The sequence below is a fragment of the Enoplosus armatus genome, chromosome 7 (assembly GCF_043641665.1).
Source record: "Enoplosus armatus isolate fEnoArm2 chromosome 7, fEnoArm2.hap1, whole genome shotgun sequence".
NCBI lineage: Eukaryota > Metazoa > Chordata > Actinopteri > Centrarchiformes > Enoplosidae > Enoplosus > Enoplosus armatus.
In genome coordinates, this window is record NC_092186.1 from 13,852,919 (window position 1) to 13,880,440 (window position 27,522).

General features: G+C 40.0%; 2 protein-coding genes across 2 annotated transcripts; one reads left to right on the forward strand and one right to left on the reverse strand.

Annotated features, from left to right (window-relative positions):
* The first annotated feature begins 871 nt into the window (after positions 1-871).
* Positions 872-7,453, forward strand: cdkn2c (cyclin-dependent kinase inhibitor 2C (p18, inhibits CDK4)). Its single transcript, XM_070908297.1, has 5 exons — positions 872-932; positions 1,203-1,280; positions 2,363-2,492; positions 3,618-3,975; positions 7,413-7,453. Exons 3-5 carry the CDS (start codon positions 2,364-2,366, stop codon positions 7,415-7,417), a joined length of 492 nt encoding a protein of 163 aa, XP_070764398.1. The 5' UTR covers positions 872-932; positions 1,203-1,280; position 2,363; the 3' UTR covers positions 7,418-7,453.
* A 6,574-nt stretch (positions 7,454-14,027) lies between these two features.
* Positions 14,028-27,438, reverse strand: rnf11b (ring finger protein 11b). Its single transcript, XM_070909241.1, has 3 exons — positions 27,276-27,438; positions 15,559-15,728; positions 14,028-14,792 (listed from the first exon to the last, which is right to left on the reverse strand). The coding sequence occupies exons 1-3, from the start codon at positions 27,396-27,398 to the stop codon at positions 14,621-14,623; spliced, it is 465 nt and encodes a 154-aa protein (XP_070765342.1). The 5' UTR covers positions 27,399-27,438; the 3' UTR covers positions 14,028-14,620.
* Between the last annotated feature and the right edge of the window lie 84 nt (positions 27,439-27,522).

The following is a 27,522-nucleotide window of genomic DNA, read 5'->3' on the forward strand; positions in this document are numbered from 1 at the left end:
TGTCAGGCGATAGCGCAAGAGGAAATACAACAAACTCCGAATGCGTATGACGACACGTGCCTGCTTGTCATTGACTGGACAAGGCTTGATAGATCCCCTTCACCGAAAAAGCACAAAGCCAACCTTTGTGTCTTTACGTATGTTAACAGCCTGCTGGCCGATTACGCCTACGGGCACCGGTCACATTACCCGATTTTACCATATTATTCTTTTTTCCGCGTTGCTATAGAGTATATGACACTAAATCTCATTAATAAAGCTCTGTGCAGGCTTGATGTATAAATCACGTCTCAGTGCGCCTATCCTCATGGGCGCTCTACGAGTGAAAAGTGGCGCGTGAATTCTATATGAGTACGCAGTAAGTCCCTACACCTGACCTCAGCGCTGCACCAGACACCCAACCAGGCTTTGAAGCTATACAAAGTCCCATCACTAGAGGGCGGCATGATAAAAGGGAACTGGAAGATACCCGATGACACTATAAAAAGCTTCTCTTGCTCTTTTTCACAGGAAATTATAATTAAAGATCAAATAGGACACACTGATTATATTAGTATGCGGAAATGTGTGATGTCCTCTGGCATAAGATCTATATATCGCAGTGATGAATGCGGGCACCTTTATCAGCGTTGCGTTGTTTCAGCATCATGGTTTCTTTTCCAAAGTTCCGTTAAAAAAGCGTCCCGCCTATCGTTTAGCACTATCCAATCACGCCATCTCATCTTTTTTCGTAAGTATTTCAAAAAATATTTACTCGGCTAAGCTTTGGGGGCAAACGTCCTGCATCCTACAGCGCATTCTACACAAATGAGCCGTGCTTTGTGATGTCAGAGACGATATTTCAGCGGGGGCTTTGGATATTCAGCCTGCACCGACGTTTGAAAGAAATTCAATCGGACATCGTTGTGTTTCATGGAGGATCATCGCATTCGGTAGGTTTAGGTTTGAAAATCAAATAAATCTCGTACGTTAATGATTGCAGATCGGCAGACCTGCTTTGATCTCTCAGTCTCTCCATTCGATGCTGACATTACAACAACATGCAGCCGATTACTGAAACACACTTTTTACATTTTGGCAAAATCTTTTGAAAATGAGCGGGAAGTGACATCACATCTTTTGATAAAATGCCTAGATGTATAACCATTTTATGTGCATTTATTTATTTTTATGTTGTTGTTATTTTTGTTTTGCTTTTTCAGCCTTCGACTCTTTAGGATGGCATCCAACGACCAGTTACACGGAGGAAGGCTTGTGTTATGGTTTTAATCACATTTAAAGTAAGGCTTTTTCGGATATCAATACTACAAATTGAAGCGTGAGTTTATTATTAAGTTATTATCGCTGCCGACAGGTTACATCCTATGTGTACAACAAGCCTATTGTCTTACAAGCCTACACAGCTTAAATATTAAATTCAGCATCTGCTCTAGATCAGCCACTAAACATCGGACAAGACGAGACAGTCAGGGCTGCGAGATAGTGCTCTCTCAACACGCGGAAAAATACGTTTCCATATTATTATGACCTATAATGCCACAAACAGAACCAAAATGGAGTATGCCAGTCACTCGGAGGTAATAGAATATGTTTTGCAGCTGAAGTGCATAACTAACATAACTTTATTGGAGCACATAGAACATTTTAATGTACTTGGCTTCTAATACATTTGAATTTGGAGATAAAATTGTGCAAATCATAGAGCTAGGAGGATTTATTGCCCGTCTGGATACTGATTGAGCACTAAAATATTGATGCCATGAGTAGAATATAAGCTGTGAAAGTGAAAAAGTGTCATGGGTAAATAAAAAGTAAAGTAAAAGTAATCCTTAACCATGATATATCATTGTTCAGTCTGTCAGCATTGGAGAGAAGCTGAAACAGGAAAATTAGTTATTCATGTGTTATATATCTAACAGCCCCTATAGTTCCTCAGCAATCAATATTACATAAATATTTGAAATTAAATGAAACAATGGAACAATTTAAATCGATTTACAGGTAAAACAAAACAACAATAATAATCTCAATTCATCTAAACATCCATACTGAAAAATAAAAATAAAAGGAAGCTTATTTTATATATTTATTTTGCAGGCCTGTCTTCAAGAACCTCTTCAGCTGCTTCTTAACACCTTTTGTTGTAGATTGTTGAGATATATAGTACGGTAATACATTACTGTTGTTGTTTTTTCATAGCATTGGTCTTTGGTAGGTTTTGGTAAGTCAAGCCCATGTATGATGTAAGGGTGGGAGGGTGGTGCTAGGAGATATACTTGACCAGACATCCTTCTGGATTCTATCATTTTTCCACAAGGCCTGTCAAAAACCTTGGCTGTTATCTCTTTATATTTTTCACAAGAATGGCTTACACTTCAGCTGACACACTCTGCACTGCTTCTGCTCGTGGAAACCTACCTGAAGTGTTGTCTTTGCTGCAAAATGGAGCCGATGTTAATGGATTTAATAAATACAAGAGAACTGCACTGCAGGTTGGTATAATCCGCTTTCAAATTAGTTCGTGTTGAAGTGAACTTTGAAGAAAAATGTGTTTGTTTTTGGTCTTTTTTTTGTAGACTGGAGTGAGACAGACTGCATGCTTGACTTCCTTATGTCTTTGTGTTGTTGTTGCACAGGATATAATGCCTAATCATATTTTATCTTCAAATATCTACAATAATATATGTTCATCGTTATACAAAATGAAATAGTGTAAATACATGTAACGTTTTCAAATGAAGAAAACTGTGGACAGAAGGCAGAGGGGAGTTTGGTCTTTGTAGCACATGTGATCTAAATACACTAAGTAATAGCTACATAGCTTAGCAAAATCGTTCTGAAATGCATTCGTTTTGCTGTAATTAATTATTTCATGTCAGATTATCATAAAAGTGTAGATTAATATGAACAAATCTGTGTTGATTTTTTTAATGGATGTTCTTTTTAAGTGTTACAATTGAGTGTAGTTCCAGCATATAAAGTTTGCATTTGATCCAGAGAAAGAAGTTATTGAGATATGATAAAGAATAAGGTCATTTTAGTATTGTTGTAATAAAAGAAATGCATGCTTAGTTAGATAAAAGTTAAATTTGAGAGTTACTGGTGGAGTGTGAGAAAAGGAGTAACAAAATGGTGGTGATGAGGAAATGGTGACTGAGGCCTGTCTAGTTACACAATATACCTGTTCCTGCATGGATTTATAGTCTAGATTATTTTAATACAGTTTGCACAGAGGTCATATACAGGTAAAAGTCAATCAATAGTAATACTAATATGACTATTACCACTAGTAATACTGGTAATGGTAATGTTATGGTATGTTAAAATTATCACTGCAGAGGAGTCATTATAGTGTCCTCCTCCTCATAATAAATCACTTTTCATATGCAGCTCTAATTTTGTTTCAATGTTGAAAAAGGCTACATAACCTCTTGGTCTCTTTTTTATATAAAAATTGTTAATAGGCCATTATTACTGTAGCACTAGTCTATTAAGTCTAACAGTCTATAGTAATGTAGAGGTAAATAATAGCCTATAGGCTTTAATATGAGTCAGCCTGTATGTTTCGACTCATCGCCCTTACGCGTTGTCTTCCTGCTCCGTCTGTCTGTGTGCAGGTCGTGATGCTGGGGAACACCGCCTTGGTTAGGGCTCTTCTCGTGGCGGGGGCTGACCCCAACTTGCGCGACCGGGTCCTCAGCCTCACTGTCACCCACGACGCAGCACGCGAGGGATTCATAGATTCTGTGCGCGTGCTGGTGGACCACGGGGCAGATCCGAACCTCGTGGATGACCTAGGTAACTTGCCGCTACACCTGGCCGCTAGGGAAGGCCATCTGGAGGTGGTCCAGCTGCTGATCGGACGCACCGAGAACCCCCAAGCGCCCAACGGTCTGGGAGACACCGCCAGGCAGCTCGCGCTCAACCACAAGAGGATGGAAACTGTCAAATACATCGACGAGTATTTGAGCTCAGGTGAGTCTGCATTTTTTTTAATCGATCAAAAATGCCCATGCCTAATATCCATTGATTTACTAGTGCAGCTGTACAATCCAATGCAATCCAATACAACAGCATAGAATAAGTCCTATCTTCAGGTCTATCCTGTTATGTTCGTTCTACGTTTTGCCCACAAATCTTATCTTTATTGAAAGATTCTTTATTCTTTCTTCAAGCTTCACAGTACGAGAAAACTGCCATGGTATTTTTTTTAAAAACTGCTATGTTGTTGCTGCTGTGCAGTAACTTTGTTGTTGTTTTGAAAGTAGTCAGAGGAGCCCTGTATATGCTGTTTACGAATAAAGAAAATGTCTGTTACTCCACTAGAACAAAAAACACAGCTGCCTCTGTTGATACTGCATATTGGCTCTTTTAAAAAGAGAACGAAGAACCATAATTAGTTTGTTTCCATATGTAAAACAAAACGAATTGGCCGAGACTTCATTGAGATTTTTGTTACTCTTTACTCTTCAAGGCCACAACCAACTTGTCTGGTCAAAAAGTGCTGAGAGCGTAGTGGTGTTGAGGGCAACATGTAAATGAATAAGTCTAATGAAGAACATCAACATATGACAGAGAACAGGGGCTTCTGAATTTAAAGCAATATTAGGTTTCTATGCTTCTTATGGTTTTTAGGCTGAAGTGGCAGCAAATATAATGACTGAGCACATTTTAGACCAGGTATAAAACTAAGACTGTCACACTTTCTATATGACGCCGTATCCTTGTATGTGTATTATTTACATCAACAAATATTATTCTACAGCCCTTAATAAATAAACACGAGTTGGTTTTGTTTTGTTTTTGCTTTAAACTAAACTTACTAGTGAGCTTTTTAACGCCTTGTTGTAGAATATATTGCTCTATGTTGCCGCCTCCTCCTCAATCTGACGTTGAACTCGAATATAATATGATTTTTATGCTGTTTGACAGTTGTGGTGTCATAATGAAACGGCACCATTCCATTAAATGAATCATTTAGTTAGCAGCCATTTGAAAGTGCGGGTATGGTCATGCTTTCATGTTCAGAATTTTGTTGAATAAAAGTTAGCAATATGATAACCCTAGTTTCAAAATACGACACATATAAGTATACAGGCCTAGTCACAACATGGCCACACAGGACCTGATTTGCCTAAAAGCAGAACCTGCAGGCTGCATATTTAGCCTCTAATCGACATCTAGTCTGCCAGCAGCGGAATCGAAAGTGAAAGTCATTCTGTATTTTTCTTTCTCTCAGTGTGCTTGTTATTCATGAAGATACAGTCTCAGTCAGGGGACTTGATCTAAGTTCAACCATTCAAACGTTAAAGGATGGTTCAAGGTTTAGATTAATGTTCGTGGCTGGGCCAGGTGTATGGGTAATGCCTAACGCCAGGGAATGAATATCAGTCAATGCAATGACAAGATTTAATAAACCACATGGTGTATGAGAGTCATCCTGGGAGTTTTCAGTCTTTATTGCTTATTATAGTTATTGCTTCGCAGTGAACATGATGTTGATATGCAAACACACACCTTTAAAAGGAAGCAGAAAAACAAATCCATCAATGTGCTCCTGTTGTTAGCCTTCTGACTACCTGACAACCTTTTTTCGTATGTTGCTACTTTGCAGTGTCTTAGCCTACAATCATGTAGCTGCAACCTGGTTATTAGATAGATACATATACATTAGTGTTGTAATTCCGCTTTGTCTAAAGATAATTTAATAAAGCTCAATGAGAGAATATTTTTTGCTGCTCTGTTTAAATCTGATGGTAATTGATGAAGGCTGTTAAATTATTGTTCTGATTAGCTAAATCCTTTTGTAAAGCCGTTTCATTAATAAAAGCTTTAAAAAAAGTCGAGTTATATTTCAGCCGCGTTGCCCACCACATCCTGCTGTACTAGCTGCTGTGATTCTGTGCTGAACAGCTTGTTGCACATTCAGAAACAAAGCTCAGACATGATCATTACTGACCCCAGAACAACTGTACTTGTATTATTTCAGCTCAAATTACCTTGAGGTCACAATTTATACACTATAACCTCCTTTTTTTTTGTTGACGTGATGGCTATCCAAATTAAATGCTTTCAAAAAACGGAGGAACAACATATTGCCTAATAAAAAAAAATGTGTTTCTTTTAATGTGTTGTCTTCTTGTAATCCACACTCCCGCCTCTCTGTGTCTGGCCCACATGAACGTGCATCTGTCTCATATCATTGTCAATAAATGGCTAAAAAAACAAAACATGGAAGCTCACTGTTAATGCACTGCAGCATAATATTACTGCACATTGTTGGCAGGGCTATTGCACACTGATAAAGTGGGTGAAGTTTGTATCCGAGCCGGAGTGCTTTTCAGTTGTTACGGCTCCTGCTGTAGGCCGCGATTTCATTTTCAGTGTTATTCTCACTACGTCCTCGACGTTTTCGTTGTGATTGGACTCATTTTGATCTTCTTGCCTTAACCTCCTAAGACCTGGCATCCACATGCGTGGACATCACATTTTGGGTTATACCATAATACTTCATTCTGCTTATATGGAAATTCAAAATTGTCCCCGTATGCGGAACCACATCATGTCAACAGATGATGCTTAGTTTTTATACTTATCAGGTCCCAAATAGCAAAGAGAAATTAAGATAGAGCTTGGGTCTTAGGTTAAGTGCGGATGAAAAAGTAAAACGTTGAGTAACGATGCGTTTTAATTTCACAGACGCCATGTTTCTCCCCTACGTCCCTACCACGTATTATGTTTACCTCCCCAGCTTTGCCCAGGTGACACCGAGTCTCCGCAGACTGTTTAAATGTCTCTTTAGGAGCTGAATCCACGTTTAAAATCTTTATAAAGTCCTGGAAAAAGAAGGAGGAGTCAACCCTATATGGGCGTCGATCCGAGAGTCATTGGACGACGACACAACAGTATGGTTTGGATTGGCTGCACAGTGTGAGGAGGAGGCTGGCCACCGACCTGAAGCAATGAGAGACTCAAACCTGTTCAAATTTAAAGAAGTTTGCACAAATGACTCTTTCTACTCTTTTTTTATAGCATAGGTGGTTTTTCAAGGGGCTTATTTTTTCTTCTTTGCTTTTTAAAATCACATTTTGGTCATCATGACTTGTGATAAACAAAATCATATCAGGTTTATTTCTTGTTTTAGTTCCATGGCTCTGTGTGCCGAGGTAAATATATGTATACACTGTTTCTTGCTCACATTGTATGCCTATTTTATTGTGCTTGTTTATCATTGCATTATTAGTGTTTATGTTGGCATAGGGATATTCTTATTTTTATATTTTGTACATACTTTTAGCTCTAAATTATGTTACTTTCTACCCTTGAATGGGAGCACCGTTACTGTACAATTTCCCCCCGGGGAAGTATTTCTGATTCTGAAATTCACTCACTCTGTCTTTTCTCTCTCACAGACTAGAGGAAGAGGAAGATGGAGATCAACGCTTCTGTCTGCTCATGTCTTTTTGCTGATACTTTAACATTTGTTTCTGTATTTTCTAAAAAAAAAAAAAAAATCTTCTTTATGAAGTTTATAATGTTCAGGTTATGACACTGTGTCAAAGAAGCATTAACTCAACTCATATTGCCTCTTGTAGATGCTGCATTTTGTTGAGAGGTGTCTAATATTTTGGTCATTCCTAATGAAAAACACCCCTCTCTTTCTTTTTCTGCGAATGTGAATGTAAAAGATGAAAATATTGCCAAAGCATTAAGGGTCCTATAATAATAATAATATGTCATGATAAAAGGCAGCAATTAATATCCCTGCTTGTTCCCATTTTTATCAGTTTCTGTGTGTGTGTGTGTGTGTGTGTGTGTGTGTGTGTGTGTGTGAGAGAGAGAGGGTCATTTATCTGCACAACTTCCTTTTTTTCTTTGACATTTGCTAAGAAGCTGCAGAACTTAATATGGGTCGACTTTTATCTTTAATAGAAACACACACAGGTCATTGTTAGCAAATAACAATAACAATTTTATTCATAGAGCAAGCAAAAAGTGCTTTCCGAGGTGAGAAAATTAAAAACACTGGCAACATTAGGGACAATTGCAAGAGCTAAATAATGAAACGTATGCATATACATACAAACATACATGCACATACACATACATGCATATAATCATACATATAAAAGCATACACACACACACACACATAAAAGGTGAAAACTCTCAATGAAGAAATAAAAACCAGCAGCTCATGACCACAGAAGTGTAGTCAGTCAGCTGTCAGGAAAAGATATTCTGTAAAAGTAGGTTCTGATGCTCAGAGGAAGACTGGTCCAGAGCCGCGGAGCCAGTTCAGGCCCCTTTGTTTTTAACTAGGACTCTGGAGTAGTTAGTCACTGACACTGATTATTAATATAAAGTTTCCTTTTCGCCTTCGACTGCAGGCAACTGCCTAAATCTTCATATAAATTCATTGTACACAAAATGTGAAATGTACAGATCTTTGGAGCAGGTTTAGAGTGAGGGAGAGTCTTATGCTGCATTCACATGCATTTATGTTTGTTTGGAAAAGAGACGTGTTTAGCTTCTCGTCCTTGTTTTCTTCTTGTGTGAGGGAGCTACGAAACATCCGATTGTAAAAAAAAAGTTAACTTTGTACCGTAACCATCGCCGTTATGCTCTGCCTGCCTCACCTAATTTTACCGTCCTGCCCTCGTCCACTAAAATGATATCCGGTTTGCCGTCTAACGTCTCCCGGAGTCCATGTGAATGCAGCATTATCTTTTGTTCCTCTGTTCAAGTATTAAACTAGTAAGATCAGTTTAATCGCCAACTATTGGTGCTCCGCCGTGTGATGCACCGCGGAGGAGGAGGAGCAGGAGGAGGAGGAGGAGTGGGTGGACGGTTTGTTCTCGTGCCCCCACCGTTTAACCACTGGGGGGAGTTTACTTAGGGACCATCAACAAATTACTGTATAACTGACACTAACAGTTTTGTATTCATGCTGACTTATATTTAAAAAGAATATAACCTACTAAATGAGTCTTAACCAGCACACTTATTTTGATTTCTAATGCATAATTCACTTATTTTACATAGCCCTAAATGGTTTTAAAATAATAGCAATATAATTATATGACCCAGTGTTTCCAAATCAATACCAAATTTAATTAAGAAATAATAAAATTATTTTAGCACTGAAAAAATAGGACACAACCACTTTACACAGGATTTTAGTGCTTCTTTTATTGTTATTTCAAGTGTAGTGATACATTTATGGTATTGATTTGGAGTCACTAGGTCACATTACATGGAGGCTATTAAAACACTGCCATTATTTTGCCATTATTTTTGTAAAATAAGGGAATGACACGCAATAAAAATAAGTGTGTTAGATGAGAACGATTTAGTATTTTAATCAAAAATGTCACCAATATAAGCAAGTCAGAATGAAGGTACTGAAAAGAACATAAGTATTGTGTCATGTAAACAGTAATTTATTGATGGTCCCTACATCAACCCCCAGGGGTGAAGCGGTAGCTGGGAGGAGAGCTAACCGTCCTCCTGCTGCCAATGTTGGTGGAATATCCAATTTATAACCAATTTAAAACAAACATCCCCGCGGTGTCACACACTTACCTTGTTATAAGATTACTTCCTCTCCGAATGTTAAACCAGAGATGTAAGCCTATTCGTTAAGTTGTTTAAACATGCGGGTATATATTCTAAGGGAGCTTTTACAAACTTGGTGCATTTTGAAAAATCCAGCGCTCACATCAGTGGAGGAATGTAACTCAGTTAATTAAGTATTGTACTTAAGTCCAAATTCGAGGTACCTGTACTTTACTAGTTTTTCCATTTTATGCAACTTTATACTCCACTTCAGAGGCAAATATTGTACTTTCTACTCCATTGTATGTGTCTTGCAGCTTTAGTTAGTTATTTTTCAGATTGCAATTTTTCATACCTTTCCTGTCCAGTGAAAACCATGTATCTCCATATGCGGTGATTTTGAATGTGAGTGTTTCTGATAAACTGAAGGATGAAGTGTTCCCTTATGGGTTGAGAAAATTCCCCTGAATAAACTATTTAAGAAAACAACAACCTTGGGTTAGCTGGAAAAGCAGTGTTACAAAGCGGAAAACAGGGCTGTTTTTCTCATGAAATCTCGACTTTTGAGAGATACGTGGTTCTCACGGGACAGCGATGCTACAAACATATGATGATCTTATAGAAGATGATGCATTGCTGTAGATTAAACTACCCTAAAGTAGTGAAAATTAGCACCATAAACATCGACAGCAGTGAAATGCAACATACACATTAATGCAGCAGCAACATCATATATGATTGGCAAACACCGACAGGGACCGTTTTTCTGCACGCGTTTACTTACAGTTTTGCTGATAATACTTACATATTTTTACTTAAGTATAAGGTTTTAAATGCAGGACCTTGTAGTGGAGTATTTTCACAGTGTGGTATAAAGTAATCTGGATAGGCCTCTTTCCACCACTGGCTAACAGGCCCGCTCATAAACTCTTGGGCACAGATGGCAACGTACAGAGTAATTCTACCCAATAAAGGCTCACAGTGTTTTGTACTAACAGTGAACCAGCCATGGAGATTTACCAGTAGGCCTATAGCCTACATACGTGTAGATACACGGGAACAATGTGCGAGTACAGGGAATAAGGGAGGGGGTAAAAACGTGGGAACTTCGTAACTTTAACTTTATACCTTGAGAGCCGCACATTCAGGCTGCATTCAGAGCAAATCAGGCGTTCCGGGGAAAACGCCAGTCCTCCCATTCATTTGAGTGTGTCGGGGGGTAAGTTTAGTTGGTTAAAAAATAAAAACAGTATAAAATATTTTTATGTTCCCAGATTGTTAGCTCCTTATTCCCCAACTTCACATCTAGTTCCCTTGTGGCTACATGTACGTGTCGACACTTACTGTAGGCCCACTGGTACTCCGCTAGTAGAAACTATTAAAATTGTAAAATTGGGAAGAATTACGCTGAACGTAATCTAATGCCTTACCGAACATTATTTTCACAAGAAACACGGCCAGAAATTGTAATTGTAAATGTAATTGTTCATTTAGCCTAAATATGGCCAAATAATCAATAACGAGTGAGGTAGGTGATTTTGCTTGCGGTGCTGCAAAAGTGTCTGTCTTTCGTTTACAATATGGTATCTGGTATAGGCCGATAGTAATCAAGTGGACAGGAGGAGAAGCCTTTGAACTCACACAGAAACTACAAATTAGACTGACACGTTGTCAGAAAAGCCTTGAAGTTTTTATGATCAGGATAACTAATAATCAAACGCTGCGTAAAATAAAACGATCTTAGTAGATCAATTACATGGTCACGTGTACACGTTTATTACAATATCCAAGACTGTACAAGAACCTATAGAGTTTCATTTGTATTGCGAGAGGTTTTGCCATGTAGTCAGAGATAAATAACATATTGATTTGGTATTGGCAGAGTCCACAAGTTCTGCCAGTTGTAAGACATGTCCATTTGTGGAACAAACAAAAAAAGTGTCAACAGAGGAAATAAATCACACCCACTGACAGTTATGTTCTGTTGCAATGTCTATTTATTTGCCTGTAGTACATAGCATATGCATATTTATGCTTACAAACAAGGAAAGGTCTAACAAGCATCCATACACAAACATACAACACACATACTCCATTCAAATATGAGCAAACCTTGATGTTCAATCCTGTACTTCAATCGGAAAATCCACCCTAAAACTGCACTCACTTCATTCCTGTGAGTTTGAACATTTTTTCAATAAATAAAGTCTCTCCCAAGATTCACAGTCAGAGCCAAAGCTCTATTCGGCCTGTGATTAAGCAAGATTTTGTGCAGCCGTTTCATTGTAAGAATGTCAGACCATCTGTGTTGACACCCATGAGTCATTTTCCGGGGATGTGAGCATGTTTTCACTCAGAATTGTTCGCACATTACAGGAAATCTATTCGGGTACAATATCTCATAAGTTAGCCTCCCACTCAAGTGTCACAGAAGCAGCTCCCGAAGTGCCACATTGAGTGCCAGTCTTCACATGACTCAGGATATGTATGTAGATTACATTTTTAGAATATTTTCTGAGGAACTATGGCAGATACAAACACACATACACAATGGCATGGTTTAACTTTGTTCATCCCCTGTAATCTGCTGTACCGCAGGACTGTTGCAGAGTGCAGATGGAAGTGGTGGGAACTAGTTCTTACAGGAACCCTCATGAAGAGAGCCAGGTGATGTGACAGAAATCCAATCCAAACATCACAATACACTGACAATTTATTTATTAGTTTGTGTAGATGGACAATTTTCTCAACACACCTTTTGTACTCTTAATGACAAGACATGTCTGTGCATCATACCCCCCCTTCTTGTTTCTCAATGTCAACTCTGCTCCACATTTTAGCAGCTGTTACCAACCCTCACTCACGTGTAACCTAAGGCCATGAGGCTCCACCTTACTGATGGAGGACAATGTACAACATAAAGAGTTACGCAGATTAAAGTACTGTGCAAAAACTAAGGTGCTGACTGCCACCTCCACCCCCTCTTTATCTTTCTCAAACATACACACAGAGGCCATAAAGCCTAATACAAACATATGCGGACACACACACGCACGCACGCGCACACGCAGGTACGAACACACATACACAGATCACTAAAGGCATGTTTTCAAACTGTGTCGGATCTGTATCACGCCCGGTATGCAGGGGGAGCTCAAATGATTTACCTATTCCTGCATAATATAAAGTCTTGCTGACTCACCTATAGGTCAAAGTTAGCAGGGAGAAGGAAAATATAGCTGAACAATTGTATTTGTTTGTGCTTTAACAGTAAACTGGGTGACTTGGGTGATTTTAAAATGTGAGTAGGAGGTCCTTTAGATTGAGGCCTGAACTTGATGTGAAGAAAATGAAAAAGGATAGAAATATAACCTTTCTTAACTGAGAACACAGTCAGCATTGTATAACGGCTGATTCTGACCTCATCAGGTTAATAAGCGCCCTCGGTCATATTCATTGGAGATGAATTCTCCATCAGCAGTGTCCTAATGGCAGCACCTCCCAGCGTTAACCGTTTCCCTTGTGAATGTTTGCTTTAGGTCTGGTTTTATGAAGTGATGCCTTACATATGCAAACACATCAAATGAGCCCAACCTTGTGTATGTTCTTAATTCGGTCTGTGACTTGTCCTTAGAATTACATGAGTTGGACACTAACAGGGGCGCCAAAATTGGGATTAATTCAGTAGTTTGATTAATATCACCAGTAATAAATTTCCAGTTTCCACTGCATTGCCCACAGAGACAGTGGCATTCATTGCAAATCATTGCTATGGTAATGAGAATGCAGATAAAGCAAATCACATAATTCACTTTGACATAATCACTGAATGCATACGGTCAACTTTTACAAGAGTCACAAGTCTGATTAAGAAGTGCAAATATCTCGGATTTGTATCAATGGTTTGTTAACTGGTGCTGCTTGTGCCCAATAATCTGCGATCTCACTGTAACTTGAAAAAGTCATGAGGAGTCAATAGCTTGACAGCAACAGTCTACCAGCTATCCATCACACTACTGACTAAAGCACATACTGTATTTCCTTTTGCCATATCTGTGTTGTTGGTAAACACTGGTTCATCGGAGCCCTTATGCTGACTGACAAAACAAACACACAACATATTTCACAAAACCACAGGACAGTTGGTCAATCCACCGACCAATCTTACTTTTCTCATGAAAGATCTATACAGACAGACAACTCGAGGCCCGAGTGCCGTGGACAAGTGGAGGCCTGTGGTGTGTCTGCAGAATATATCCAACGTCCGTAGTCTTAACTCCAATGTCCATCTCAAGCAATCTTTAAATCACACATCTGCATCTGTAGCAGTTTTTGCAGCAGATATGACTCTGCAATATGACTCCTGTCTGTATGGAGACGCATCAAAGCATCTGGCAGATGTTCTGAAGGCTGCTTCTCTCCCTTTGTCTTGCAGTATGACATTAGAGTAATCAGGCTTCAGCAGTCCAACAAATGCAATCTGCAGCCTGACGATGGTGGTCAGATGTCCTTCCACCTGCATTCTGTCGCAGTTCATTTCAATGACAGGGAGTAAATAAAGGAAGTGTGTGACTGGACACACTTGTGTGTATTCGCGTATATAAAAGCGGATCTTGGAAAGGTCATATCAGTTAACGTCATCCATTCTCCTCGACTTCCCTTTACACTTGTATCCTCACATTCCCCATTGTCAGCTCCCGTCTTTTACTCCTTTCCTCGATCCAGCTCCCGCCTGCTCGACCTTTATACCGGCACCCTGTTCATTCCTCCAATCCTGTCCAGCAGGCCAACTGAGGAACTTGTGCGGCACACATATACACACACGCATGCTCACACACACACACACACACAGAGTTCATCCTAAATCTTTTACATCGTCACTGCATTATATCACCACCTTACTAATCCAGGATACAGGTTAGCAAGATGGAAGTTGTATGTATGTCCATTTGTGTGTATATTGTGTGTGTGTGTGTGTGTGTGTGTGTGTGTGTGTGTGTGTGTGTGTGTGTGTTTGTCCAGTCTGGTCCACAGGTGTCTGTGGGCATATGTGTTTGTGTGTGTCAGTTGGTCTCGTAAGAGGAAAGCAGCGCGGCGTCCACAGGCTCCATGCAGGAGGGGCAAGTGAAGGATCTCATCAGCCAGTCGTCTATACAGTCCATGTGGTAGATGTGCATGCAAGGCAGGAACCGGATGGGGTCTCCATACACAAAGTCCATCATACAGATGACGCACCTGTGTAGGTGAACACAGACACTCAATATTTCCCCATCAACACAATACTACACTTTGTTAGGAATTGGATATGGACAGCACAAAAAAAGCAAAGAAAAAGTACAAAGATTATTTTGTAATGTCACTTGACACTACATAAACTTATTTATTTATTTTAAATGTGAAGGAGGACAATAAAAGAACAAAATACAAATACAGTACAAATCAGTGAGTTTATAGTCATCATAGGCATTTAATGATAGGAAAAAGTGTAACTCCACTGGTTTTATCTTAACCATTTGAAAAACCTTTTTAACATGTTATAAACATACATTATTGTACGCTATGTTATAGATTATATAATCTACTATCATACATGCGCTATTTTTACATTACTGTAAAATGCCACAATATGTGATAACAATATCATAAAAATACTGAATATCCATCTCTGTATTACAGAGGTGCACGCACACTAATAATGACAAAGTAGGTTCTCACATGACATAATTTGAATTTCTTTGCATGTGACAAAGAAAGTTGTGTGTAAAGTTTGAGTTATTTAAATTCATAAGTGGTTGTGTGGTCATAATTTCTGACTACTAAAAAAATAGCAGACATTATTTGAATGAAATTATTTCAGAAACTATCACTGTCATTGACTACATTTTAATCCCGTTCTCAGACCGTGAATTTAGATAATTCTAGTCTAAACACTTGTGATTACTGCGGTGTAGCAGCGTCTAACTCCCACTGTTGGATCAGACCAAACAGGGTTTCTACTCACTCTCTGATCTTCTTCTCAGAGCCATCCCGTCCTGGGTCGTACACGCCCTTCGGGAGGTGCTGGATGAGTCCGATCCGCTGGGCGATGCGGACCTGCTCCTCCTCTGTCAGCTGAGTGGCCAGTCGGGCTTGGCTGGGTGTTGGGTGGTAGATAGGCACATGGATCTGCTCCTGCAGAGAGAGAGAGAGAAAAAGAGAGAGAGAGAGAGAGAGAGAGAGAGAGAGAGAGAGAGAGAGAGAGACCACACAAAAAAAGTCAGGCATAGATTCAAAAGATAATCATTTAGTGTAACAAGTCGGTAACATGAACAGGTCCGGTTGGTGGCAGGAAATATTTGAAGATACACTGCAAACTAATATTCTTGTTTCATAAGACCAGTTTACCAAATCTCTCTCCACCGTTAATTCTGCCATTGTGCGATGTTATTTTAACAAAAGCAGAAGATGTTGTTCTTGTTATCACTTTCGGTGGAAGTCAAGCCGGGTCTAGCAGATGAACCACAAACTTATGAAACCTTCTTTTGATTATGGCACAAACACGTTGTATGAACTGGGACATAAGTGTTTATTTTAATTCTGAGTTACGGAATAATGGCACCACCTGTTAATACAATAATGGGAAGCATTAGTATGTAAATCCCTCACCTTGAGGGGTGGATTTCACTTGGCTCACTACACAATGAGTAGTATTCAGTTGACTGTAAGTTTCACAATCCAACACACATTCTTTGTTTCAGTATGTAATTATTACTCTCATATAGAGGGCCTGCAGGACTGAAACGCTCACACTAACTATTCTAAATAACTAATGTAATTAATGGTTCATTTCAAGCCAACAATATTTCTGGCCATGTGGGATTATGATCGCAGGCAGTAGGTGGTAGTGTTTCCCCACACCGTGTCCAAACAGCCGCTGCAGCAGAGAGCTGTGTAGTTTCCTCACAGACCTCATTTATGAAACAGGATTAATAAAACAATTTCACTTGACTTTGATTTAAGCACCACAGGGCAGACGTCTACAGTTAAAAGTAATGAAAGATGAGCTCTGGCAAAGCTCTCTCTGAATGTTTCTCCTGGGAGGTCAACCATTAACCTAACTGTGAAGTCACTGCAGACTGCTCAAAAACATACACTAAACTTTCAACCGCCCTGGGAAATGTTCATCTATTTTATATGGTCCAGCCTAAATTCCACTCTTGAAATGTGTGGTCACTGGCCTGCACCAAACTTCAAAGCAGTCAAAACCTCCCCGTCCTTCTGTACTTTGATCGACAAGAATCTCCCTTTGGTTTGAACCAAGTGAAACTGAATGTGAAAAGTGAGGCGACAGTCTTTCATTATGTCTGTCAGCAATGTTTTACATGTTGGCTCAAAAAAACACATCAGTGGAAGTTTAAAGGGTAATGAAAGTGGCATAAAATCAAAGTGACTAACTTCTGTATCAGATCGTAGTCCAACGAGCAAAAAAAAGTCATAATATTACAACATCCCAAACCTATACTGCAGGTGACACTGTAAGAATATATTGTAAGTATTTTCTCAAACAGGATGACTCATTGGCCATGTGACGGTCAACCTGAAACTTTACTGCCAATATACAAGTAATAATATAAGTATTATTTATACCTGCAATTAAGATTCTTAAACAACAGCACAAAAACATTTTTTATCAGCAGCTATTTTAATAGTCACTTCATTGTTTAAATAACAGTTTTGTTGCAAGTTCCAAAAGTTTCCCCAATGACATATTTGTTGTTTTTGTCATTTTTAGCATGCCATACATGATCTGAGACAAAATAAAGCTTTTCAGGAAATGACAGTGGCAAGACAGATTGATCTACAGTCTTGTCTCTTCTATCTCCTTGATAGTTACAGTTTACTTAGATTCAGAAGGGAATAGGTTCGCATACATTTTGTTTCCCCGTCTCGTGTACTAACCATCTGTTACTATCTTCCTCCTCTTGAAACACAACTTTCTATTCACTCAACTCTCCCTCACTTTGCGGTCTATGACTGTGCATCTTCCTTCCCTCCCTTCCTCCCTCCATCCTCATGCATTCTTATACACTCACTACAGTCTCTTGTGGTGCGAGTACCACTTCCTCCTCTCCCACCCTGAGCCCATGCTTCTCCTCCTCCTACAGCGCGCCAAACCTTCATGTCAGGCAACTGAAAGGATCCAACAGCCAGGTCATGGATTAGGCTAAGTCCACTCTAATGCCATTAAGTGAGCTCCTTCATTAACCACCTGTATATCCACACTCCAGAGATGACATTTTGATACAAAGCGCCATACACTTCAATGAATGCAGCTGGAGGTCAGACAGGCCTTAGCAGGAAAGACGCCTCAAATAAACGTTTATCAGACAACATTGTGTTAAATTGCCGCCCCCCTTTCTGATCCACCAGCACAAAACACAGTTAAAGTAACTACTGCGCTAAAGATTTGTGTCAGGCCGAGTGGTAGGCACGAGACTCAAGTCACTCTCCATTTCCTTCTTTCTTTTTGGCTGAATGGTAGAAGGCGGGGTTTATAAGTGTTTCATGCTCATGCTTAGCTTGACATGCATTATGTTAGACTAAACACTTTTAAAACTTTGCTTTAAATGCTGGTATAAATATAATAAGCAAACTGGACTTCCTGGATGGTCTCGGTTTTAACACAGGGCTGCCTAAGTGAAGCATGGTGGGCTATTTAATTAAAACTGCAATTCTGAAACCTGACGGAGCGTCTCATGTCTCCTATCTGAGGTTGTTTCACTTCATCGTGGTTGTGCAGTCGAAATGTCATCAACTGAATCAGAATCAGAATCAGAAATACTTTATTGATCCCCGGGGGGAAATTGTACAGTACCGGTGCTCCCATTCAAGAGTAGAAAGTAGCATAATTTAGAACTAAGAGTATGTACAAAATATAAAAATAAGAAATACAAAATACAAAATATACACATTTACAGTATTTAAGTGAAATGAGGTAAAAATATATACACTAACAATGTATATGTATGTATGTGTTGCACTAAAGTGTGTGACTATATATGTATTGCACTTAAACATTTAGAATAAATAGTGAGGTGGTGTATGAACAGGTGAGGTACAGATTTCCACTGACACTGTCTACTGACAGTGACAGTAATGTGAATATGAATGTAATAATAGTATCTCCCTAAATTATGAAATGAAGAGACAACGCTCAAGCAGACAGATGTGACCTGAAAAAACTTGTCAATACCAGAGTATGCAGAGCAGTGTTTAAGGTAAACCTGCCTTCACTGGTGAGATCATAGATACAATATTGACCTTAATAATAATAACCTTTTTTTTTTCTTTTTTTTTTTTAAAGATAGCTTTTCAAGCTTTCAAGCTATAAGTTTTTGTATGAAAACCTCTTTAGTTTTCACCATGCAAAACAAAGGTGACCATGCTAGCTAGCAGTCAGCCTCTCTGCACCGCAGCATTTTAAGCCATGAGTCAGCATAACTTTAGTAGTTGAGGCTGTCTGCTGCTCCACTGACAGCCACTCATTTCACCCATGTCACCCATGTCAAAGAGGGACGGCAGCCAGGCAGCAGGAATAAAAGTCACAGACAGGGCCTCAGAGGGGGTACTCTGTGTGTGCGCTGGGGTGGTTAACTGTGCAGTGGTCAGCAATGTAATTGTTGACTGCTAATGATCAGAAGGAAGGTGAAGATTGTAGACAACAAAGTTAAAATGAAAGAAAGAGAGAGGGGAGGTATTTATCCTAGCTCGTCCATCATCCATCACTATGAAAGGAATTCAGAAAAAACAAGGGTGGGGAAATGAAAGAAAAAGGCACTCTCAGCCCACAAGTTCAATAACAGACAACAGCTTTAGCTTGAAGAGCACACACACACATACACAAACGCACACACGCACGCGCACACACGCACACACACACACACACACACACACACACACACACACACACGATAAGGGATAATTCGATCTATAAAACCCAACAGCCCAGGTTTTCCCCACTGTTGTATGTGTGTATTTATGTGTACGTACATAAATGTGTGGCCATGTAAAGGATGTGAAAATAGGTTAGAAGCACACTTTCGCCTGCAACATCACCGGTTCAGTCATCTAGGGAAGGTGGTGGTGTTTGGCATTCACACACAGATCTCCTATATTGATATAATTAATAATGTCACCAGACTAAATGACTGCTCCAAAATGACCCAAGCAGAAGAGTTCTGAATACTCTCACAGGCTGCCTAATGAATGGGTTTTTAATCTTGTTTTACAGTTAAATGACTTTCTCCCCGACTGGGCTGCCAACAATTCTTCAGAGTCTCTTCATCATTCTTCAAATGCCTATTGGAGTGTGCTCCACAGGTAGCAGGTTTCACAACAGGGGAAAAAATACCATTCATACCACTCCTACATTAAAACCCACTTAACGCTGACCACAATTCAAGCTAACCACAGCCTCGTTTCTCTATGAATGAGGACATTACCAACAGTTAACAGACACTCTTCAAGCCTCCGGGAGGTTAGCATTTGATGCTAAAAATGATCAGTTTTGAGTGGAATATCACTATAAGCATCACAGGAATGCTATGACAGGGGAAATACAGTGCTTTTTACTAACTGTTATCCTCCTGTGCCTCCCAGACATGGGGTCACCTTGATGGCTACACAAAACTGTAATATGCAAAAACGTAACCTGTTGCACACTTCTGTACTCTGGGAATATTACTGCTTTATTCCCACCCAAGCCATGATGTAACATTTACATAATTGCCGACATACCAGAGCTGCCAGAGCATTTAAGGGCTAATGTGTTTGTGGGAAAATGATGACTGGGCAAAATGCTTTAAGAACAGCTTAGTGATAAGACATTGAATACAAAAAAATGCATTTGTAATGTCTTCAATCCTATCCAGAGCAGGAAATATCTACTTGCCAAACGTTGCTGGTTCTTTTGTGAAACCTAAGCAGTGTCAATATGCACTTAAGGGGAAGACACACCAGAAACATGAAGCATTCACAGGTGCTGAAATCTTAGCCCTCTGCCTAGGAACCGCAGAGTAACAAAATCTTTGAACAAGACCTGCAGACACCTGCACACAATACAGGCAAGCATGCACTCACACATGCAACAATGACAACAATGGGAGAAGGATGGACATTAGCATCACAGGATGTGTTTGTTGATGTGATAACGGGACAGGCTGACGGCATGATGATAACAGTATGTGTGTGTTTCGCATTACTTCATCAGCCTGGTAAAGCAGGGAGTTGGGGCGTTGATGTAGGCTACGAGTATTAATCCTTGTATTTATACATAGCGTACGACGAAGCTCACACAGAGCCTTTACTGTTGCAACACAAAAACTGGATGATGCATACAATGAACATATCTTGGCTGAAAATAATAAAAAGTAATATTATAATTTATTTTACCAGCAGCTATAGTCTTACCATGCCAGAGCAGCATCAGCCAATGAAAACAAGTATCAGGGGAGTTATGACAGTTTGTACCACATTATATAGGCCCTTAACAGCCTTTCACTTAGTTATGCCACTGTAATATAGTGACCAAAACCACTCTGATCTTATGAGCCAGGGCTGCCAACTGTCGTGGAGAGACAAAAGAGTTATTTGAGTCCTGGTCCTTGTGGTGAGCGCTCAGGAGCAGCAACCTCTACGTGGTTGTGTGTCAGCCAAAGCCCACAGGCTATGTCGCTGACCTGCAGTACAATGGCTTGTTTGTCAGCACCACCTCCTCCACCCGCCAAAAGTTACCATATTAGGACAAGGCGGTTGGTAATCGGTCACAAGGGGCTCTCTGATGGGGTGTAGCGCTGCCTTACAAGGCTAAAAACTAACATCATATTTGATTTAAGTGACTCAGTCATACCAGTAGTTGGTTGTGGTTGAACTCATCTGCCAGACACATTATTGTTATCTGAACAGTGAGGAAGTCACACTCTTTTCCTGCCTTGACTGGCTGTAGCGTAACCTATAAGAATGGCCATTTGGATAGAAGAACCAACAGAAAACAGCAGCAAAAGTTTAAAGATTTTATTTTTTAGTGTCAGAGCATACAACAAAATAACTGACTAACTAGGAGCAGTATCAGTTGGCACTGCATGTCTTCCTCGCATTAAGAATAATGACAGTTAGAAACAGGAAAAAGAGGCATGGTACCATGAGGATACCATGGTTACTAAATGATTAATATGTGACTTATACAAATTGCTTATTGCTTCCGTCACAGCCAGAAGACGGATTTAATAGTTAAACTTTTGAATTGATGCCAAAGCCTCCTTTTCAGGCAGTGTCAGGCGGGTCCTCCCTTCTCCTGTCTCCAGGTTTGACAGCTAATTAGAAAACACCTCTACAGTAAACTTTTCCTCCCCATTTCTTCTGACCCAAGCAGGCTGAGCTCAAACCAAACTGCTGACTGCAAGCCCCGTCATCATGACAGACTCTGTGCTTCTCAATTGTGTGCATATCTCAGAGCTTTCCATAAGCGCCAACAAGAGAGCGGAGAGTCATCTTTAGTGTTTGACAAATATTACCAAAATAAATGAAGACAAAACATATTATGAATTGAGCTGATTGCACAGACAGGGGACATCCTCATTAGAAGGGCTTCTTCGGAAAACACCAGTAGCAGCAACTTGACGATTGCGCGGTAAGCATTAAAGTCCACTGAAAGCGCAGCATTTTCCATATATACGAATGAACGATCTATCTTTATTTACATTGAGCCTTTTACAGCAGAGCCAGCTTAGACACATTGCAAACACACACTAAAACAAGCAGTGTTGTCAAAGTAACGGGCCTATGTCATATGAGGAAAATGTAGGCTATGCCTCAGCCTAACACTGTAATTTTAAAGATGTCCTAAATCCGGTTTTAAAAATAGGATATGATGTAATGAAAGTTCCTGCAGTAATATATATGATCAAGTATCAGAGTATATGATCGAATAGTGGCATTTAAAGGTGCCAGAGGCCATTCGGGCTTTCATGGCCAAAATGTTCCCGCTAGCTGGCTACTCCATATCCTTGTGGAAAGCCCTGACATCTACTATAGTCAGTGGTGCATACCTCCTGCTCTACTAAACCATCGGAAAGGAGACTTGGCCTCGTCTTTGACCAAAGGAGCAGGCGCTTATTAGATGTTTTAGATCCTTTTTTACCCTCTAGGCCTCATGTTCACACAAAAGTGAGAGAAACTGTGAAAAAGGCTGAAAACTGAAGTGTATTAAGAAAGACCAAGTTCAGCTACATCACGCAAACACACACAGACACAGTGAATCTTTTAAAGTCTGCAAGGTGTTCCAGCCAATGAGGTTTGGCCATAGAGCTGGCTGACAGCAGCATAAAAGCCTTTGTGCCCAACTGAATGTGATCAATAAAAACTCCTGTCGCTGCTCCCATCTCTGAGGCTTACGAGAGAGACAGGGGCATTACAGGCCATACCAGGGGGCCAAATGTGCACGCGCACACACTCTCCCTCTCAAATGCAAACACACACGGTTGCCTTATCTCTCGCAGCCCTGTTCCACAGCGATGAGTCAGCACTCGTCTCACCAGCTGCTTTCCAAATCACCACGCTCGACACACAGCGTGTTTTATGCAACACACACACACACTCACTCACTCACTCACTCACCACTACAGCCTTCACAATATGTGGAGCACAAATAGAACTGCACCTCCCTCTGCTTTTTAGCCTCCACAATTGATACGAAACATGAACACAACTCACATATGCTCACTCACTTTGAAATCATTTTGACAAGACATTAAATGGTCCACTAGTCTAAGTGGTTGGCTCAGAGGGCTTCCACTCATCCTATATTTATGCAGACCATGTCTATATGGAGTGCAATATTCTGATATTATGCTAATTAAGACAATGTTAAATCAACAGTATCAGTACAGCATCAGTATTTTCTGATTGCAGCTGTTATACGCATAATTAAATGAAGATGTATAGAGTATTCCAGTTAATCTCATATTATTAAAGGGAATTTTAGACATGTACTATACACATTAAACTATGACTCAGTCAGGGAGATCTTCCTACCGCTACGGACTCTCATGTATGGTTCAAACCACATAGAGTGGCGTCAACATGAGAGAAAGGAATATTAGTAAAAGGGTTTATGAGTAAATCAGAAAGAACTCAAAGTATTGTCTTACTTAGAGAAAGGTCAACATTCAGATTGGAAAAAGTCTCTGTGAATAATGTCCACATTCTTTGTTCGACCTATGACTTAAGTTGGCCCTGAGCTTTGCAGATGCCAGTCTGTGCGCTGCCTCTTTTCAGCCAGGAAATTATTTAACAGCAGCAAGTGCAGCGTCTGGCTGGGTAGTGGATAGACTCAACTCCAGATGCTGGAATTCATCCTCCGATTCACCGCTGGCTGTGGATTCCCAGGAAACGCAGTCTGATCTGTGTCAACGTGACAAATGAACTCAAGTAGCAGCAGACGTGTATCACCCTCAGGGTGAGCGTCTGAAGAGTGGCATGTAGTTACACAGTTCTATGTGCACTTTACATGTGTTGGGACAACTTTGACTGTTTTACTTAAATTTTTTACACATGTGCCATCAAAACTGATTTTAACTCAATACAACTGTAGGCTAAACTACTGTTACTGGGCTGTAGTTTTACTTTTGTACTTTCATACCTCCGTTGTTTAGGTTTTTGACCCAACAACAGACACCAGCTATTATCATATGTGTCCATATATAAAACACAGAAGACCAGAATTCAGCACTTGAAATACAAATCTTATTTAATTAAATAAAATGAGGTTCATCAGGTTAATCATTCTGTGACATTGTATTTCCAATTGCTTTTTGAATATATTGAATAGATGGGAGACTTTTACTGAAGCAGTCCTTTTCATTCTCATTTGTTGATAGAAAATCAAACAAAAAGAATCCTTCCCATCTCCCTTTCACTTTTGTTTTTTTGGCTGAAAAAAAAAACAAAAAAACAATACCAGGGTTGGTTCTAAATCATTGTCTTTCTTCTGTATTCATTTTCTGTAACTTAAGCCCAGCCAGAGCTCATGTTGTCTTTGTTTCGGATGTCACGGTTGGGATTTCCAGCATCGTGTTTTTCACCATGACTAGCAAACCTCACCCTCTGGTATGAAGGACAGACCTCCAGCACAGTGAGTACACTGGCATTTGCACCGAGGACCGTACTTTAAGAAAACGCCAAATTCAATTTCAAATCAAGCATAGTGGAGCCTTTAGTCCCTCTTCTAACACACACACACACACACAGCACTTCCAAAGTGTGTTAAGCTGAACTGCACACAAAATGTGTGCTGTGTTCTCAGACAGGGTTCAGATGGTGAAGGTGCTGATTACTATGGTCACCAGGGAGAAAAGAGCTGGCAGGTCTGAAAGAGCCCTTTATAAGTAGGTTTTAACTAGTTAGTTAACCCTTTTGTGAAACTCGGTATAAACAAACTGAAGACAGATTTTCTCAACACAACTGAAAGCTTTGTTAGAGCTCTTCCAAAGAAAGCAATGTTTGTGTCGATTATTACACCATCACTCTCTAGGATACCAGAGCTGGCTGCTTTGCCCTAATTACACACTGTTGTATGCCAGACATGACATACTTGTAACCTGGACATGGGTGCATAACAAGGACTCCCGGCCCTGTTCAGATATTATCTTTGACTGACTCTGATGAAGGCCCTCTGAGAGAAACATTAAACTGACGATAAATAATTATGAATTAAAACTTTAAACTGTCTTGTCTCTGTGATGTTACCAGGAGGTTTTAAGTTTACATGGACTGACCATGTCCCCGTTCGTGCCTGTCATGTATAAGCATACATTCAGCCATATGGTTACAACGCATGTCATATGACTGCAACATCGCTTTGTTGCATGTCATGCCCCTCTTTCTCTCCCCCCATTTCCTGTCTGCCACTTCACCTCACTCTGTCCAACAAGAGGCTCAAACTGGAGCTAGAACTGACCCTGATGGCCTAACCTGTGAGTGTTCAACCAGTCAGCCATAGTGATCTATTATGTCATACCCAGGTGCACCATGAAAAATAGAAAAAAATCAACATACATTTAAGTCAAGTAAGTGGAAATAAGCAAGGCCATGATTTGAAAATGAATTCAAACTGTTTAAAAGGATGACTTTTGGCCACTGCAATGCATCATCATTTTCCACATCTGTTGACGTGATTTCAGCTTTTAAGACGGACTTGCTTTCAATGTTATGAGGGTATACACACTTATTTTGAGGGAATAAGTCACCCAATGCAACAATCTCTTAATGGTTTTTAGAATTGTTAGTAGGACATATTCATTGTTGGTTTTGGTCGTAAAGAAATGTATTTATAATAAACACAAAAATAAAGAAGCATCACATTCACTTCACAAGTAATGGTGATATAGTGAGATTTATAAAAGAACCAAAAACATACCATCAGCCCAAGTCATAACTGGTCAGCATGCATGGTAGCCAATGGTTAGATTGCCTGGTCATACACTGTATATATGGTGAAAGTCAATTAGATCTTCAAAGGGGAAACCAACAATCTGTGTTTATGGCATTTCAAAAATCCATCTCATATCATTACATATATTCATCTTCATGTCTATTTAATAAAATCTACCATCTTAAAATCTAATTAAACGATTATCAACGTCAAATTTTGCTTTTCAAATGACAGACAACAATAGACAGAGAGTAGGGTAAATTGTTATGTCATCCCTTATGTTTTCAACTCTGTTGTAAATAGTTTACATGAAGGGTTTGCACTTGGTTCCAGTATATTGAATCTAAAATACAGAATTAAGTAGCTTTCTACAATAAGAGATTTTATGCTGTACTGACCTGAGATCACCTTCAGTTTCCTATGCTTTAAAAAACACTTATCTTATATCTACAGATAAGGATTGGCTTAACCCAGTAACAGGCCGACTCTCTGCCAAGGCCTGGTATGTGTTATACCAGCTGCCTCTTAACATAGAAAAACACAGGAGAGAAGGGTAACACCATGAATCATATTTACAGCCACAACATGACCTGCTCTGTTTGTAGATGATCTAATTCAGGAAATAGGGACACCAGACAAAGTTGCTGCCCGGGAGGGGATCAGTGAAAGAAGCAGCTGAGAAAGTTATGAGAGTCACTCTTTTCCAACTACAAAACCCCCTCTTTAATGTAGAACTGGGGTTTGTTTCACGTCCATTAAATTCACATTTCATGCTGTTAAAGTGTACAGTCCGTTTGATGTGAGCCAAAACGACATGGTTCAGTGTGTTTGAATGAAGACTGTAGCAGGTGATGATATAGCGCTGCTATCATATCAGTGAAAGGATGAATCATAATATGACTCCAGGGAAGTGGTAGACCGAGACAAGACCTTCAGATATAACAAAGCGGATTAGTGTCAAAGCCCTGAAGGGACGGGGTCAGTGGGCTGGGCTGCTGACCAAGGGTGATGTTGGATCTGTAAACAGCTGATCTAGTCTCACATATTGTTTGTTTAACACCAGTTTCTTGGTGTCCTCTCCTTTTCTATCGGCGACTGAAAGGCAGAATCTTAGCAAAACTGGGCCAGACCTGCCACTCATCACACGACATTATCTGAACGTCAGGTGTTTCATGGATTTGATTAGCCTTATGACAAAAACACAAAGGATAGCTGGTCATGTTTTGGTCCAAACAGTTGGTCAAAGTTACCTGATAAGGGGGCGGTGGCTCCTGGTCTGGGTCGGCACCGTCTCCGTAGCTGGCCCGGTCCGACTGAGATTCATGTAGCAAAGAAATATCATCCGAGGTCGGAGATTTTAGGCAGTTTCCCATCTCCGTCCTCTTCGGTCAAACTCTCCCCACTCTCGGTGCCGCTTTGCTAACGTTAAACAGTGGGGTCTCACGGGCCACTTTCACAAATGATGTCAGTGGGTGAGAAGGCGTCGAGAGGGCGTTT